Source organism: Schistocerca gregaria, chromosome 8, assembly GCF_023897955.1.
Source record: "Schistocerca gregaria isolate iqSchGreg1 chromosome 8, iqSchGreg1.2, whole genome shotgun sequence".
In the NCBI taxonomy this organism is placed as follows: domain Eukaryota; kingdom Metazoa; phylum Arthropoda; class Insecta; order Orthoptera; family Acrididae; genus Schistocerca; species Schistocerca gregaria.
Genome location: NC_064927.1, coordinates 459,702,949 through 459,719,913, shown reverse-complemented (window position 1 = coordinate 459,719,913; position 16,965 = coordinate 459,702,949). Strand labels below are relative to the sequence as shown.

Here is a 16,965-nt window from a genome sequence, read left to right as displayed (position 1 = left end):
CAATGCCCATAACCCTCTGTGGGGTGAGTCGGTGGCAACAGGTCGAGGCGCCACCATTTAGCATTTCTTGGCACAGCTCGATCTTTCGCTTTTAAATGATGGTTCCTTCACACACTTCAGTGTGGCGCATGGCACATACTCCGCCAACGACCTTTCGATCTGCAGCCCTAGCCTCTTATCGTCTGTCCAATAGAGTGTGCATGACGACCTGTGTGGTAGTGACCACTTTCTGATCCTTCTGTCACTGTCACGGTGACACACTTCTGGGCGCCCTAGCAGAAGAGGCTATGAAAAGGCTGATTGGGACTTTTTCTCCTCCACTGCCGCTATTGAGCCTCTCTCTAATGACATTGATGTGGTGGTTCAATCGGTCACCACCGGCATCGTTACTGCCACTGAATCTGCCATTCCCCATTCTTCAGGGTCCCCTCGGCGGCGGACTGTGCCTTGGTGGTCGCCTGAGATCGCTGAAGCGATTAAAGATCGCTGGCGGGCACTCCAGCATCACAAGCGACATCCCTCCATAGATCACCTTATCGCCTTCAAAAGGCTGCGTGCGCGAGCCCGCCTCCTTATTCGCCAAGGCAAGCAGGAGTGCTGGGAGCGGTATGTGTCCACCATTGGCCTCCATGTCACCCCATCGCAGGTCTGGGCAAGATTCGACGCGTCTACAGATATTGTACCCCTGTCAGCGTCCCTGCACTCTCACTGAATAGAGCAGTTTGTACTGACTCCGACGTCATTGCAAACCATTTGGCAGAGCATTTTGCTATGCGTTCCGCTTTTGCGAATTACCCCCTGGCCTTCCGCTCCATTAAAGAGCGGATGGAACGTCGGAGCCTTTCGTTTCGCACCCACCATCCAGAATCGTACAATGTTCCATTCAGTGAGTGGGATTTTCGCAGTGCCCTAGCCGCTTGCCCTGATACTGCTCCTGGACCAGATGGCATCCACTGTCAGATGCTGAAACGCATTTCAGTGGACTGCCAGTGACGGCTCCTTGACCTTTACAACTGTATTTGGGTCGAGGGTGAGTTTCCATCGCAATCGTGGGAAAATATTGTTATCCCCGTTCTGAAACTGGGCAAGAATCCGTTGGAGGTGGACAGCTACTGTCCCATTAGCCTCACCAACGTTCTTTGCAAGTTGCTTGAACGGATGGTGAGCCGGCGCTTGAATTGGGTACTGGAGTATCGGGACCTTCTGGCTCCGTCTCAGGGTGGGTTCCATAAAGGCCGCTCCGCCGCCGACAATCTGGTGAGCCTGGAGTCGGCCATCCGTACTGCCTTTGCCCGCCGTCAGCGCCTGGTCGCCGTATTTTTCGACATGCGGAAGGCATACGATACGATACGACATGGCGTCATCACATCCTTTTTACGCTTCATGGTTGAGGTCTTTGGGGCCCTTTGCCGATCTTTATCAGAAATTTTCTGTCGTACCGTACCTTCCGCTTGCAAGTCGCGGCCTCCATAGTTCCTCCCGTGTTAAGGAAAACGGTGTGCCACAGGGATCTGTTTTAATTGTCTGCCTGTTTTTAATAGCCATTAACGAGCTTGCTGCGGTGGTGGGAATTTCTGTCTCAGCGTCCTTGTATGCTGACGACTTTTGGCATTGCAGCTGCTGGAAGTCAGCTACAGGGCGCTATCCGTAAGGCGCAGTCTTGGGCTGTAGCTCATGGGTTCCAGTTTTCGGCAGCAAAGACCTGCGTTATGCATTTCTGCCAGCGACGCACTGTCCACCCGGAGCCGCAGCTTTATCTTGACGGCGAACTCCTTGCAGTAGTGGAGTCACATAGGATTTTGGGGGTGGTTTTTGATGCTCGGTTGACTTGGCTGCCTCATATTCGGCAGCTTAAACAGATGTGTTGGTGGCATCTAAATGCTCTGCGATGCTTGAGCCACACCCGCTGGGGCGCCGACCGATCTACCCTGTTACGGCTCTACCAGGTGTTAATCCAGTCCTTTCTGGATTATGGGAGCATGGCTTATGGCTCAGCATCCCCATCTGCGTTGCGGGTGCTGGACCCAATCCTCCACAGCGGGATACGCCTTGCCACTGGTGCCTTCCGTACCAGCCCTGTGGACAGCATACTTGCGGAGGCAGGTGTCCCTCCATTGTGGTTAAGGCGCCAAATTTTACAGGCCACTTATTCTGCCCATGTTTTTAGCTTGCCCGGGCATCCAAACTATCGTCTCCTGTTCCCGCAATCGGTCGTCCATCTGCCAGAACGTCGGGCCCGGTCAGGCTGTACGATCGCCGTCCGCGTCAAAGAGCTTCTCTCCGGGCTTAGGGTTTTCACTGTTCCACCTCCTTTCCGGGCCGCTTTATGTACACCCCCATGGTGTGTTCCTCGCCCTTGCCTTCGGCTCAACTTGGCACAGGGCCCGAAGGACTCAGTCCCACCAGAGGCCTTCCGCCGCCGCTTTTATTCCATCCTGGCCACGTATCAGGGCTCTGGCATAGTTTACACTGACGACTCGATGGTTGCTGGTCACATTGGTTATGTGCTAACTGTAGGGGACCATTCCGAACAACAGTCATTGCCGGCTGGCTGCAGCATTTACACTGCTGAGCTGGTCGCCATCTTTCGTACGCTAGAGTATATCCGCTCCTGCTCAGGTGAAGTCCTTCGTGATCTGTAGCAATTCCCTGAGCAGTTTACGCGCTCTCGACCAGTGTTTTCCTCGTTCTCGTCTAGTGATGGCTATCCAGGAGTCCCTGCATACTCCTGCTTGTTGCGGCTGCTCTGTGGTCTTTGTTTGGACCGCGAGACATGTTGGGATACCCAGAAATGAAAATGTTGACCGCCTGGCGAAGGAGGCCACCAGTAAACCATCTCTGAAGATTGGCCTCCCGGACAGTCTTAGCCGAGAAGTTCTATCGCTTTGGGACGCTGAATGGCGCAGTCTGCCCACACCAAACAAACTCCGTCCAATCAAGGTGACAACGACTGTGTGACAGTTGTCCATGCGGGCCTCCCGCCAGGAGTCTGTTGTCCTCTGCCGGCTGCGCATTGGGCACACTCGGCTGACGCAGGGCCACTTATTGCGCCGTGAGGACCCACATCTATGTCGCTGCAGCTCCGTTTTATCTGTGGTCCACATTTTATTGGAGTGTCCGCTTTTAGCTGTGCTCAGGCAGACGTTCGCACTGCCTGACACGCTCCATGCCCTTTTAACAGATGACCCTCCTATGGCTGGCTTAGTTCTGCGTTTTATTCGGGCAGGGGTTTTTTACCATTTAATCTTGAGTGTTTATGTTTTATTTTATTGTTTTGTGTTGATTCTGGCCTTTGGCCTACAGTTTTAAACTCAGTTTTTAATGTGTTCTCGGTGGTTGGTTTTTCCTTTTTTTTTTCCTATGGTCGGCCAACCACCGTCACACTCTGTGTGATTTTATTTCGTTTTGTCTAGCCCTTGTCTACGTTTCTTTTGTTCTGTGTCGTCTGTCTCCTATTCTGTTGAACGTTTTTTTCTTCTGTGTGGGTATTTTTAGTATTTGGAAAAAGGGACCAATGACCGTCACAGTTTGGTCTCTTGAATCCCCCCCATACCAACCAACCGTTTGCATGTTCCTTGCTTTTCAGAAATTTGCACCATTTGTTACAATGTATTCCATGTTGATGTATAGTGTCTGTTGACAAGTAATGAAACCAAATGGCCCATACTGCCTTCCTCATACTATCCAAATCTGTGAGGTTATTTCTAATTGAGGCACCATAGTAGACGTGCAGGCTGTCAGTTCGCTTCCTTGTTAGTCTGTTTTTACCCCCCCCCCCCCCCAATCACCCCCATCCCCAGTGGTTTCCCATCCTCTAGTAACTTGCCTTTATTGTTTTTAACAAGTCTTCTGAGTCGTCCACCCATCCTCTTCTGAATGGAGCCTAAGCACTCCAGTTTTTCAATAGTTCAGTCTTCTCCGTAGGGCTGACTCTCAATTACATTCTTGAAAGCACTAGAGTCTCCATCTCCTAAATACTGTGTTTATCTTACTCCATACTTCCGCAAAGACCTTCCGTCCCACCACTGGAATAGATGAACTTGGAGACAAGCTGATGTTTGCATCTGTAGGCCCGCCTCTAAACTCAACATCAGTTTTACACTTCATATTGGAAATATGAGACTGGCCATAGTTTTTAAATACTTTACTGGGCATAGGCATGTAAAAACAATCAATATATTGAACCAAGCACAAAGAATGACACAATAAATGCAACTTCACTCAGATCCCACTAAACAGCACAAAACCTGTTTACAGAGCTCCACAGCCTACTATACCACACTGTGCTTGAACCACAAAATGGCTCCACAGCTTTCTATACAACACTGCTATGTTGTATACAAAAATTACAGCCTTCTAAAGCTATATTTTCCATATTCACAGGCAAAACTGAGCAAGAAAATTTTTCGTCTACTGGGTACCGTGAAAAGCATACACTGCTTATGGTTTTAATTTTTTTATACCATTTGTAGTTTGAATTCCAAACAAAAAATTTGGAATAATAATCTCAGTTATACTTACTTTTCAAATGAGCAAATAAAAAAGTTTTTATATTTTTTATGATTTCTGCCACAATCTCCCCTTAAGAAAGGTAATCAAACTAAGCTTGAATATTTATAAAGAAGATTAACTTATTAACTATGAGGGCTTTTCACATGTTTATGCCAACACTTGCAGTATCTCACAATGTTTTCCCGGTGCTTATGGCAATTATCAGTGAATAGCATAATCAGAAACAGCAAGAGTAACACATATGACACTTGTAGAACCATATTCCAATAAGCGATGCATGAAAGTGAGATTTTTCAGAGGTCATATCTCAGTTTCTATTGATCACAGAGGTAAAGAGTCAAGTGTTTTGGATAGCTATTGATCTTGCGACCATTTGCATACCTATTGGAAAAACAGGCTTACTGTAGCTACCCTAAGTGTAGTGTCAAAATTTTAAACCTTATACACTTCCTCCAGCCCAGGCAAATTGAGCAAATTGGCTGCTTCTTTTGCATTAGGTGTGGTCTTTGGCAATGAAAACCCATAGGCTCTGTATAAAAGTACCATTTTTTCTGCCTGATTCCTGAGAAACCTCAAGAAACCGTTTTTACTCTTTCGAGATAGTAATCATAAGCCAGACATTTTCCGTGAATTATTGTAATCAATGAACAAAGTACCTGGAAAAAATGTGAAGCAAACGATTTTGTGTTGATCTTAAATTATGTGTACTTACTTGTTTAAATGTTTCAAATTATACAGGGTGAGTCACAATGTTTTCCCTCAGTTGCTGGAGGTTATTCCTAAGGTTATTTGGAACAAAAAATGTTAATAGAGTAATGTGATCAGGTTCAAAATTAAGGAGCTACAACAGTTCTTTAACATGCCACGGTGCATAGAGCGCTACACTTGTGTTCATAGGACACAAATCAGTCTTTGAATGACAAGTGCAGTGAATGGTACATTTACATAACAACCACTTTGTTGATACTGCAGTCACTGTTTACTGTTATTGTCTCCTGTGTACAGTACACTTTGCTATGCCGTACAAGTTTTTTTAATGCTGTACAAGTTTTCATCACAGGAGTATGGAGAGATGGTGTACGTTTTGGGCTTCTGTGACGGTAATGCAAAAGCTGCTGTTGCCAAATATCACTGTCTGTATCCTGATTGTAGAATTTCAAGTGCCAAAACATTGCTAGAAAATGATACTCTTCCCAGTATTTGTATTCTCTCCAAAATACATTGTGAGACTCAAGAAGAGGAAAACATTCTTAATTCAGTAGAGTGCAGTCCTCGTTAAAGTACAAGACTCCTAGCTACCCGGTTGAACTTTTCACAATCTAAGGTATGTAGGATTCTTCATGAGAAAGGACTGTATCCTTTTCATGTGCAGAAAGTTCACCATTTAGAGCCACATTTGATTGTGCCAACCATTTGCACTTTTGTAACTGGTTAAAAAGAAATCGGCAGCACTATCACTTCATAATGTTCAGTGATGAGGCAACCTTTACAATAGATGGCATCAACAGCATGCATAACACCCATGTCTGGGCAGACGAAAATCTCCATGCCATGGCAATATCTCGATTTCAACGCAGATTCAGTATCAATGTCTAGTGTGGTGTTGTGTGTGACCAATTACTGGGGCCGTTTATTCTCCTGGGAAATTTAAATGCTCAGATGTACGGTAATATTTTACGAGAAGACTTACCACAGCTTCTTGAAGATGTTCCTCTGGAAACAAGATGCCACATGTACATCCAACATGATGGGGCACCTGCACACTTCCACCTTGTGGTGACAGCTTATCTTAATCAGCAATTCCCACATCGATGGATAGGTTGTTGGGGCCCTATCAACTGGCCTGCCAGATCCCCAGATTTAACGCCCCTAGATTACTGCATCTGGGGGTGGATGAAAGACATCAAATACGTGAGGAGAATTGATTCAGTGCATTTTTGATGCCACAAAGTCAATAAGGAATGAGCGGTTTATTCCCATGTGAATCTTTGTCTTCAAATGCAGGGACAAAATTTTGAACACCTGCTTTAAATCCACTCTGAATGCAAGAGACTGCTACAAAATTGTTTAAAGTAATTATTTTATGCATTTTTGATAGTGAAATCCTACAATAAAAGTCTTTTTCTGCCATTTTCCTGAGTTTTTCAATTACTGTAGGTCCTTAATTATAGATCTTGATCCCATTACTTTATTTACGTTTTTTGTTCCAAATAACCTAAGGAATACCTCCCATCATGATTCACTCTGTATAAATGTGTTGAAGTATATAAATAAACTGTCGAAACTTTATTGAGCTATAGAATATGGTCTATATAAGCAGCTTACCCTGCTGAAGCTGGGAAAAGAAGGGAATCAGCAGAAAAATGCTCTTGCCGGAGCACAAATAAGGTGAATTTGTTATTCTTTAAAAAGAGTCTGACAGAGAAGTGGTGAATTAGCTGTGTCAGTCCTCATTCCACCTTCCTCACTGAATTGTTGGCGTACAAATATATTCATGCTTTTTTTGTGCTGAAAGAGAATAGCAGAGATACAGTGATGGTGGAAGAGGGGGGAGACAGTGCCAATGGGAGTGAAAGTGAAGGGATACAGTGATGGTTGGAGAAAAAAAGTGGCAGTGAAAAAGTGAGTGTGAGAGAGAGAGGGGGGGGGGGGGGGGGGAGAGCAGGGGCAAGGTGGCCAGGAGGAGGGGGGGGGGGGGCGGAGAGAGAAAGAGAGAGAGAGAGAGAGAGATAGGACAGTATCAGTGGTCGGTGAGAAATATTGGCAGTAAAAGAGAAAGAGAGAGGGATGGAGACAGAAGCCATGGGTGCAAAAAAGAGAGAAGACAGTGGAAATGAAAAATACGGATCAGTGGAGACTGTACATATAGAGCAGGGCCAGCCATGACGTGCCAAACTTCATATGTCCAAGGTATCTTCTTGTCAAGTTGTGCCACAAACTCCTCTTCTCCCCAATCCTATTCACGTGATCTACCCATCTAATCTTCAGCATTCTTCTGTAGCACCACATTTCAAAGGCTTCTATTCTCTTCTTGTCCAAACTATTTATCGTCCACGTTTCACTTCCATACATGGCTACACTCCATACAAATACTTTCAGAAACGACTTCCTGACATTTAAATCTATACTCGATGTTAACAAATTTCTCTTCTACAGAAACGCTTTCCTTGCCATTGCCAGTCTACATTTTATATCCTCTCTACTTCGACCATCATCAGTTACTTTGCTCCCCAAATAGCAAAACTCCTTTACTACTTTTAAGTGTCTCACTTCCTAATCTAATTCCCTCAGCATCGCCCGACTTAATTCGACTACATTCCATTATCCTCGTTTTAATTTTGTTGATGGTCATCTTATATCCTCCTTTCAAGACACTATCCATTCCGTTCAGCTGCTCTTCCAAGTCCTTTGCTGTCTCTGACAGAATTATGATGTCATCGGCGAACCTCAAAGTTTTTATTTCTTCTCCATGGATTTTAATACCTACTCTGAATTTTTCTTCTGTTTCCTACACTGCTTGCTCAATATACAGATTGAATAACATTGGGGATAGACTACAGCCCTGTCTCACTCCCTTCCCCACCACTGCTTCCCTTTCATGTCCCTCGACTCTTATAACTGCCACCTGGTTTCTGTACATATTGAAAATAGCCTTTCGCTCCCTGTATTTTACCCCTGCCACCTTCAGAATTTGAAAGAGATTATTCCAGTCAACATTGTCAAAAGATTTCTCCAAGTCTACAAATGCTAGAAATGTAGGTTTGCCTTTTCTTAATCTAGCTTCTAAGATAAGTCGTAGGGTCAGTGTTGCCTCACGTGTTCCCGTGTTTCTACGGAAGAGAGAGATGAGAATTACCAGTATATATTGTGCAGTCGCATAAGGAATGTGTACTGCAAAGGTGCCGTCAAAAGATATTACAGTATCATGCAGAAAGAATTTTTAAGATTTAGTTGATAATGAAAGAGCAAAAAATTACACAGTCAACAGACATCAAGAACCACTTTGTGCTAGATTTACAAATATGGAGAGTGTGAAGAAAATGGTAATGAATAGTAAAATTTCTTGACAATTTTTATTTAAGCTAGAGCCATAGTCACAGTAAATTTTTTGAATGATACTTCCACTATTTGACTGCAATAATTTTTGTTTTATTCTTATAAGTCCGTGTTGAGCACTTTGGCACTCGTGCTGGGGCATGGCCTATAGCTGAATTCAGGGCCACCCCTGGTATAGGGGAAAAAACAGGTGGACTCTCCCAGAATTTTTCAGCTGTTGATGTGCGGTAGAGACAGTGGCAGTGGGTAAGAAAGACAAAAGGAGACAGTGTAAGTGAGAGAGGAGGTGATGGCATAGGGTTATACTGTAAATCAGTGGGAGAAAAAGGAGGGGGGGGGGGGGGGGGGGGGATCATAAAGACAGCGACCGTGAGAGTGGGTTGCTTAGTATGAACTGTGCAGGACTGGGTAAAAGGATTTAGAATGTTCTATTTCTATGTTGAAAGAATGCCAATATGTTCACATGACAAAAATTTGGTGACGAAGGTTGAATGAGCATAGTGGAAGCTGGTTTCCCAGTTTTGTCACAGTCTTTTAAATAGTAACATAGTCATCATTTTGTGCTCCAATAGGAGTATTTTTCCACTGTTGAATATCTGAAACAGTTTTTAAAAAAATTGTTAATGTAGATGGAATCTGTTGCCAGAAACATTACTATGACATTTGTCATGGACAAGACAGTGTCAGTTCCATTATTAGATATTAATAACTAAAAGCTTCATCGGTCGTGCCTGCTAGATTTTTTTTGTTTTTCTTTGGCTACCAAGAAGAGATGGAAAAATCAATCAGTAGTTGTTTCTTTGCAAATATTTGGTTCATGATAAGCAGTCATGCACATGAAGGAAGTAAAACTGTAGGCAAAAACTGGAAGGATATGGATTGAGCCAAACAAAGTAGTACATAAGTTCACATACTTTCAGAATTGATCTTTTATTCTGCAGCAGTTTGTGTGCTGTTTTTGAAACAGTTTAACATATGTTCATTACAGTAAAAATTTTCTTTACTTTTGTTCTTTGTATTCCATTCACAGATTTGGAACAGGAACTCTCTCTCATCCTTTCAACCTACGCTCAGTATATTCACATGGGAAACTCAACTCTGATATGGCAGAGGCAACAACATATCAAAATGGTTGGTGCTCTGTGGACTATATATTTTACAGGTTAGTGGTAATACATTTTCTCAAATTTCCTCCTCCTTAATGCCAAATAAGCTGTTCAAAAGAATTAGGGAAACACTTTTATCAACGGCCAGTAAGTCAAATCTATTTTTATACAGGTGGTACCTGTGGTCTTATTGAATGACTTGAGATCTCTGCTTTCAGTGTAGTCAACAGTGTATATTGGCTGTGTTATGCATTACAGTGGTAGGTGACCCAAAAGAATGAAGCAATTACTCATGTTTCAGTGTTTTCCAGTGAGGTACACTGATGGCAGTTGTCATTTGTGGACTTTGTATTCAACCAAGCACATGCAATGCAACATCTTAATGCAGTGCAGGTTGCAAGGGTGGTCTGTTTGATCCAAAAAGGATGGACCTTTGGTCATGTTACTGCAAAGGCCAACGCCTAACCATGTGTCATCCATAGGTTCTGGAAACGCTACAGGGAGACAGGTCAATATGCAAGACAAGTTGGCCAAGGTTGCTAGCGCATTAAAACCACATGTGAAGACTGATACCTGGCTGTGTCTGCTTTTCGGCATCGTACAAATACCACCAGAACACTGGAACAAAATTCCAGAAGAAAGTTTCAAAAGGCCACTGGAGCCAATGAGTCTGATCAGACTGTAATGAAAAGATTACAAGAAAGGACTTTGCAATCCAAATGTCCTGCAGGATTATACTACTTGACACATCATCATCTCACAGTTCACCTTCAGTTCTGTGATTACCATGTCAACTGGCAACTTCATCACTGACAAAACATGTTATCTACAGGCAAGTTTAGATATCCTCGGACCCAAGGTGATGGCCATGTTAGTGTGCAGAAACCACATGGTGAGCATTACCTGCCAATTGTCGTCCAGGAAATCAACAAATTTCCAAGTTCTGTGGTGATGTGGGGAGGCTTCAGTGTTGACAGTCATGCCGATCTTTTCATTGTTCATGGTTGCCTTACAACCAGGCAGTATGTTAAACAAATCCTGTTGGACCATGTGATGGCTGCTGCCTACAATAGTGACCCCGAACAGACATGTTCGTGGTCATCTTGTCCCACCACAGACTCTGCAAGAATTCTTGTGGACCTCATTGAAGAATCAAAATGGATACCAGAGGGTGACATCTGTAGATTTATACAGAACATGCCACTTATGTTTCAGACAGTGATACACTCTCACAAATGTTATACATGTTACTGAAGCTCTCAAAGTCCAATGAAAAGTGTACAGGAAGATGGTATGGATGATTATTTCCACTTTGTTCTAGACATCTGTGGACATTTGAGTTCTTTTTATGTACAAGAATGTAATGACAGGGTGTATACGAATCAGGAGATCCGGGAAAAACCTGGAAATTTTTTCATCCGGGAGAAAACCGGGAAAAACCTGCGAATTTTTTAGAAGTCCAAGAATTTTTCATTGTTTTAGTTTTCAGTTAAATTTTTGTTATTTTGCCTGGTAAGAACCAATACTCTAACAAAGGTTATTACTGCAGTCCACTACTGCAGAATAATACTGCAGCAATAAAACATGAACGAGAGAAAAAAACAAAAATAAAACTTGAGTTGCCAAGGAAATGCGCCATATACAGCAATAAAACACAGCGTTCGTACAAGTGTCTGACAACAAAAAAATGTGTGAAAGGCTTTTTAAAGACACTGCAATGCTTCAGAACACCAAGTTGCCTCCGATGAGTGTGACGACACAATTGTTTACATTAGATTCGTTTGAGCAGTTGCAAGTGGGCTCTTGCACATGTGCAGCTGAGTTGCTTATGAGTAGTACCTTCTCCTGCTTTTGGCCACAGAAGTGTTGCTGTTAGCTGAATAAGCAGTAGCAGCAAGCAGCCAGATGCTCCCTGGAAAAACTTTACTGGCGCGCGCAAGCTGCCAGATTCATGCGTGTGCAATAGGCCCTGGTGTAGGAGGTGGTGGGGGTACGCGTGCCAAATTCATATTCTTGAGGGGGGACAAAAAAAAAAAAAAAATAAAAACCACATAACATTATTTCACAAAGTGCCTAGCAACAAGCGTACGTTGGTCTGTCGTGGTCTGTCGATTGTTCATGTGATTTTGAAATCATCCCAGTTGGTTTTTGAACATTTTTGAATGCATGCATAGTATACATTATGTCTATGCCAGGGGTATCCATGTTGCATCTAAAAATAAACTTTCCTGCAGACAAAAGGGGACAGGGCCATATGACCTAAGCGGAATAAAGTCGAATGGGTGAATGCCAGTCGCTGTTTGTTTATTTGGTTTTCTGGGTTTGCGGATGGTCAACATTGTTATAATTACTAGCAAAATCCATGGATTCAGACTACCAGAGTGGAAATAAACAACTAACAGGAATAACAGGTTAAAAAGTGTTATAACGTCAAGTTTAACACACACATTTCAGAACAACACAACACATATAAGTCACAGAGTAAGTTGACAAGCAAGACGTGACTGTGGCAGGGTTAGTAAAGTTAGTCAAAGAATAAGTTTTCACACTGTCAGGTATAGTTACAGAATTAGAGATGACAAGATTGATTGTTAGAATGAGTGAAACACCCAGGGACATCACACAAATTATAGAAGAGTATGACGATTCCAAATTCATATACAAATTTCGTACTACTACTTTTCAATCTCACGCTTGAGAATCTGGAGCATATGAATGAATTGTGAAACTGCTTCCTAACATAAAGCTTTTTGCTTGTAGTAGGCCTAATAGGCATTTGACATTGGTACTTTGTGAATTATATTCTGTGGTGTTATAAAAATGGCCATTTGTGCCAAAACAGTCTCATTTATTTGGTGTGTGTTACAGTTGCCGCAATATTAGACAGGCTAATTTCATTTTACCTAACAGAGTGACAAATTATACGTAATCAGATCGAGAAACCACACCAGTCTGGGGTACTATTTGTATTAACAGCTTTTTCAGTATTAGACAAGGACATTTCCTTATTTTCATGCAACAAAACGTTTGACGAACTGTGATCAGATAATAGATTCTTCCCCAGAAATAAAAGCATGCCATGTAAAGCCGAAGCAAAATTAGAGAGAAAAAATGCTAGGTCTTGAGGATTGAAGAAATGTGTACTGCTTGCTTGTCTCTTGTCTTTACTGGTTTTTAGTATCCTGTATTTAATTTTATTTCATACAAAATAGAAGTTATTAGCTAATAAAAAGTGCAAATTTTCTGAAGAGTTCTTGTTCTCCCAGTTACAAATAATCCCATCCAGTAATTGTGAGTGTTTTTCTTTTTTAAAAAAGAGGGAGGGCAGTATGTCAGACCGTCCAACTGGAAACAGGAGAAGCACTACAGGACATTTTAATTTCCACTGTCCTAAACGTAGTTTGATGGCAGCCATTACAAAATATTACACGTTTGAATTCCACAGAGCGAAATACAGTGACGTGCGGTAGAAGAATGCTGTGTGAAGAGGCGTGGCACTGCACTTTGGCATGCTTAAGACAAAGTAACATGTCTGAAATTTCACTGAACGCACATATTTTATGTACCAGACTCTTCAGAATGATATGCACTACAAAGTTAACATTTTCGAAAAGTCAATTTTTTTCCTACTACCTCAAACGCAAGGTGGTGAGGCCGCCACTATCTAGTATTGCCACAGCTCGATAATATCGTGTTCCGGAGCTGATGCAGAGAGCAGTCTGAGTTGTAGTAGGGAGGTGGGTAGTCTCCACGTAACCAGTGTTTACATTTAGTGATTTTTCCTGTTTCCTCTTTGTTTACTGCTCTCACGTCAAATGAAAACAAAACAGATTTCTGTGGCTCGGAGCAATCAAGTGAATTAAAATACGTTCACATAATTACGGAAGTCGGAATATGTTTTTAGTTTCAGATTTTATTTTATTTCTACCTTTCTGACAGTTGAGCATTAATCGCCTTGCAGAACAATGAAGTTATTTTTGTTGGTTTTGCTTAAGAAATTTGGCTTTTATTAATCTATGCTGCTGAGGCAGTCAGTTTACTTGAAACGAAGTGTTTAATTCCCCACTAATGGCTAGTTTCAACTGTTCGTTGCATTTCAAGTGAACATTTTCATTTTCTAGCACGTGTGCCATTAAGCCATAATAAAGAACCAAACATGGGATAATACAGTACTGGTACTCCAAGATAGTTTACATCCAAATTTAGACATACAAATGTGCACTTTAAGCCGAATTATGTATTTTAGTATTGTTCACAAAATTCCGATGCTCTTGGAGTAATGTCGGATGTCTTGTTTCTTTTGTGACATAATGTAAGATATTTATATGGGCTTCCTGCGTCATCGTAGCTGCGCAAGTGCATTGCTGCCTGTTATCTGGCGCTCTCTGCCAACTGCTGAATTTTCTCAACAGTGTTTCTTGAAAAACATCGCCATCTCTCCAGGGATTCCAATTTAAGTTTCCAAAGCATGTCCGTAACACTTGTGGTCTTCAAACCTGCCGGTAACAAATGTAGCAGCCCGCCTATGAATTGCTGTGATGTCTTCCTTCAGTCTGAGCAGTAATCAAGAATAGGTCACACCAGCATCACTATATGAGGTCTGCTTTACAGGTGAACCACTCTTTCCTAAAATTCTCCCAGTAAACCGAAGTTGACCATATGCCTTCCCTACCACAGTTCTCACATGCTCGCTCCACTTCATATTGTTTTGGAACATTATGGCCAGACATTTAAATGACTTGACTGTGTCAAGCAGGACTTTAGTAATACTATATCCAAACATTACAGGTTTGATCTTTCTAACCATCTGCATTAACTTACATTTTTCCACGTTTAGGGCTAGCTGCCATTCACACCAACTGGAAATTTTGTTGAAGTTGTCTTGTATCTTCCTACAGTCACTCATCTATGACACCTTACCATACATCACAGCATCATCAGCAAACAACCACAGATTGCATCCACCCTGTCCACCATATCAACAGTGTATATAGAGAACAGCGGCGATCCTACCTCACTTCCCTGGGGCTCTCCGGATGATATACTTGTCTCTGATGAAAACTCACCATTGAGGTCAACATATTGGTTTCTATTATTTAAGAAACCTTTGGGTCACTTATATATCTGTGAACTTATTCCATATCCTTGTACCTTCATTAACATCCTGCAGTGGGGCACCACATCAGATGCTTTCTGGAAATCTAGAAATACAGACTCTGCATGTTGGCCTTCATCCATTGTTCACAATATACCACATGAGGAAAGGGCAAGCTGAGTTTTGCATGAACAATGCTTTCTAAAACCATGCTATTCATGGGGTCATACGTGCTGTAAAACTAACTTGTCACTAAGCCATATAAGCAAGCAGACCTTGTCCAGACATGCAAGGGAAAGAAGCGTGCTGGGCTTGAGACAACCAGGAAGGTCACATCATCTTTATCTATGTTAATCAAGCAAATAGCCAGGCTCCAATGCTGCTGCACCAGACCTAGCCCCTGTGGTGCTGCCTGCCATCGCTAGTCACACTCAGCTGATTGTCAGTTCCAACAATGGAAAGGACAATCTTGACAGTGCCTTTGATTTGACAAGTGCACTGAAAAATAATACTATCATTTTCTGTGAAGAAAAGTAGTACTTATTAGTTTCCGTGTATTTTTAGTCTACTGCAGCACAGGCAGGGAGTTGTGGTGTGTCACAACAACCAGTTGTTACCCTGAGGCAATTGCATGAAGCACCTACTATAAAAACTTCTGGATGAGATCTGACGATGTTAGATTATGTGCAGAGGGATGCCATAGTGAAGGTAGAGATCCATTTGATCTGTTGGATGCTGTGAGAAACCAATCTTCTCAGTACATTGGCAGCTTACCAGATGTGTTCCCAGACAGTAATATTGACTCCAAAATGCAGCTTCAAAAGTAAACAGAAAATTATGTTCGGACTGGAGCCATTTTTCACTAAACACCTACAGGAAATTGTTGCTGCTGTGCTACGGTAGTTGCAGTGTTGATTTGGGGTAGAGGACCAAACAGTGAGGTCATCTGATTCTGATTAGGAAAGGATGGGGAAGGAAGTTGACTGTGCCCTTTCAAAGGAACCATCCCGGCATTTGCCTCGAGCTATTTAGGGAAATCATGGAAAACCTGAATCAGGTTGGCCAGATGCAGGTTTCAACCATTGTCCTCCCGGATGGGAGTCCAGTGTGCTACCCACTGCACCACCTCACTCAGTGTGTTTCATAGTCATGATCGAGTTTGATCTGTTTGTATATTTTGGGAACAGTTTGTTGGGCCATGTTTTGAACAGGTACCACATTTCACTTATTTTGATTTAAAGTGCTGCAAAAGATATGGTTGAAGAATTTGAGGCAGGTGCATCCACTGTGAGATCAACTTGAAAAGGCAGGCTGTTCATGTGCCCATAGATGGCCCTAATGTTAAGGAAAGTTGAGGATAATCCAAATGGTCCCATGGTTTTGTACTTTCAGACATTTGGTGACTTTAAGACAGGTTGTACTGGAGTTGGTCAGAATATTGTTCAGCTACTGAAAGCCTTATAATCTGATTAAAAAAATTTCCTCCTACCAAGCTTATTTCAGCAAAATTACTAGCACTTCTGTTTTCCCACAGAAGTTTTGAGCTGTTTGGTGGTTGTAAAGTAAAATTGTTTAAAGGAAGTAGAAAGAGTAAATAAGGAACCAAAGGAGGTAAAAGCAAAATCGAAGTCACTACTGGAATTACTATGAGCCATAGCTACTGGGCTGTATAGGCTAAGTCAGGGGCAGGGGGCAAATGTTGCACGCGGCTCATGAGCGCACAGCACTGCACGTGTGCTGATCATGTGCAGTCGTCTACTGGGGCAGTGGCGACAGCTGGCAGGTTGTGGCAGTGTAATGCCAGGCTATGCTGTGGATGTTGATGCAAAGGGACCTTTACGTAGTAAACGTTGTATTTCAAGAACTGGAAAATGCAGAGTGAATCAAGGAAACGGAGACGTGGAGATTTGCTATCGTTTAAAAAGGAAAATTCAAAATGTTTAATATGTGGCAGTATTCTCACTGGTCAGCAGAAGTTTAGTATTGAACATCATTATAATAAATTTTACAAGGGCGAGTACAATTTATTGTCGGATTCTGAGCGGATGGGGAAATCGACTGAGCTTAAAAAGAGCGATCTGATGATACGAGATGAATCTGACGTAAGTTTCTGTTGTCACGAGAGATCTGCGACTTTCTTTTGTCATGTCTCTCATCTAATTGATTTAACATTTTATGGAGCACTGTTTTCAATTT

The 16,965-nt window shown here is 42.5% G+C and overlaps 1 protein-coding gene across 4 annotated transcripts in view; it reads left to right on the top strand.

The window, feature by feature from the left end:
• LOC126284067 (protein angel homolog 2-like) overlaps positions 1 to 16,965 on the top strand; it is a 166,854-nt gene that overhangs the window by 129,794 nt on the left and 20,095 nt on the right. For all 4 annotated transcript variants that reach the window (XM_049982693.1, XM_049982692.1, XM_049982695.1 and 1 more), the window contains one exon: positions 9,599 to 9,730. In XM_049982693.1, the coding sequence (XP_049838650.1) occupies positions 9,599 to 9,730 (132 nt within the window). The remainder of the gene's footprint in view (positions 1 to 9,598; positions 9,731 to 16,965) is intronic.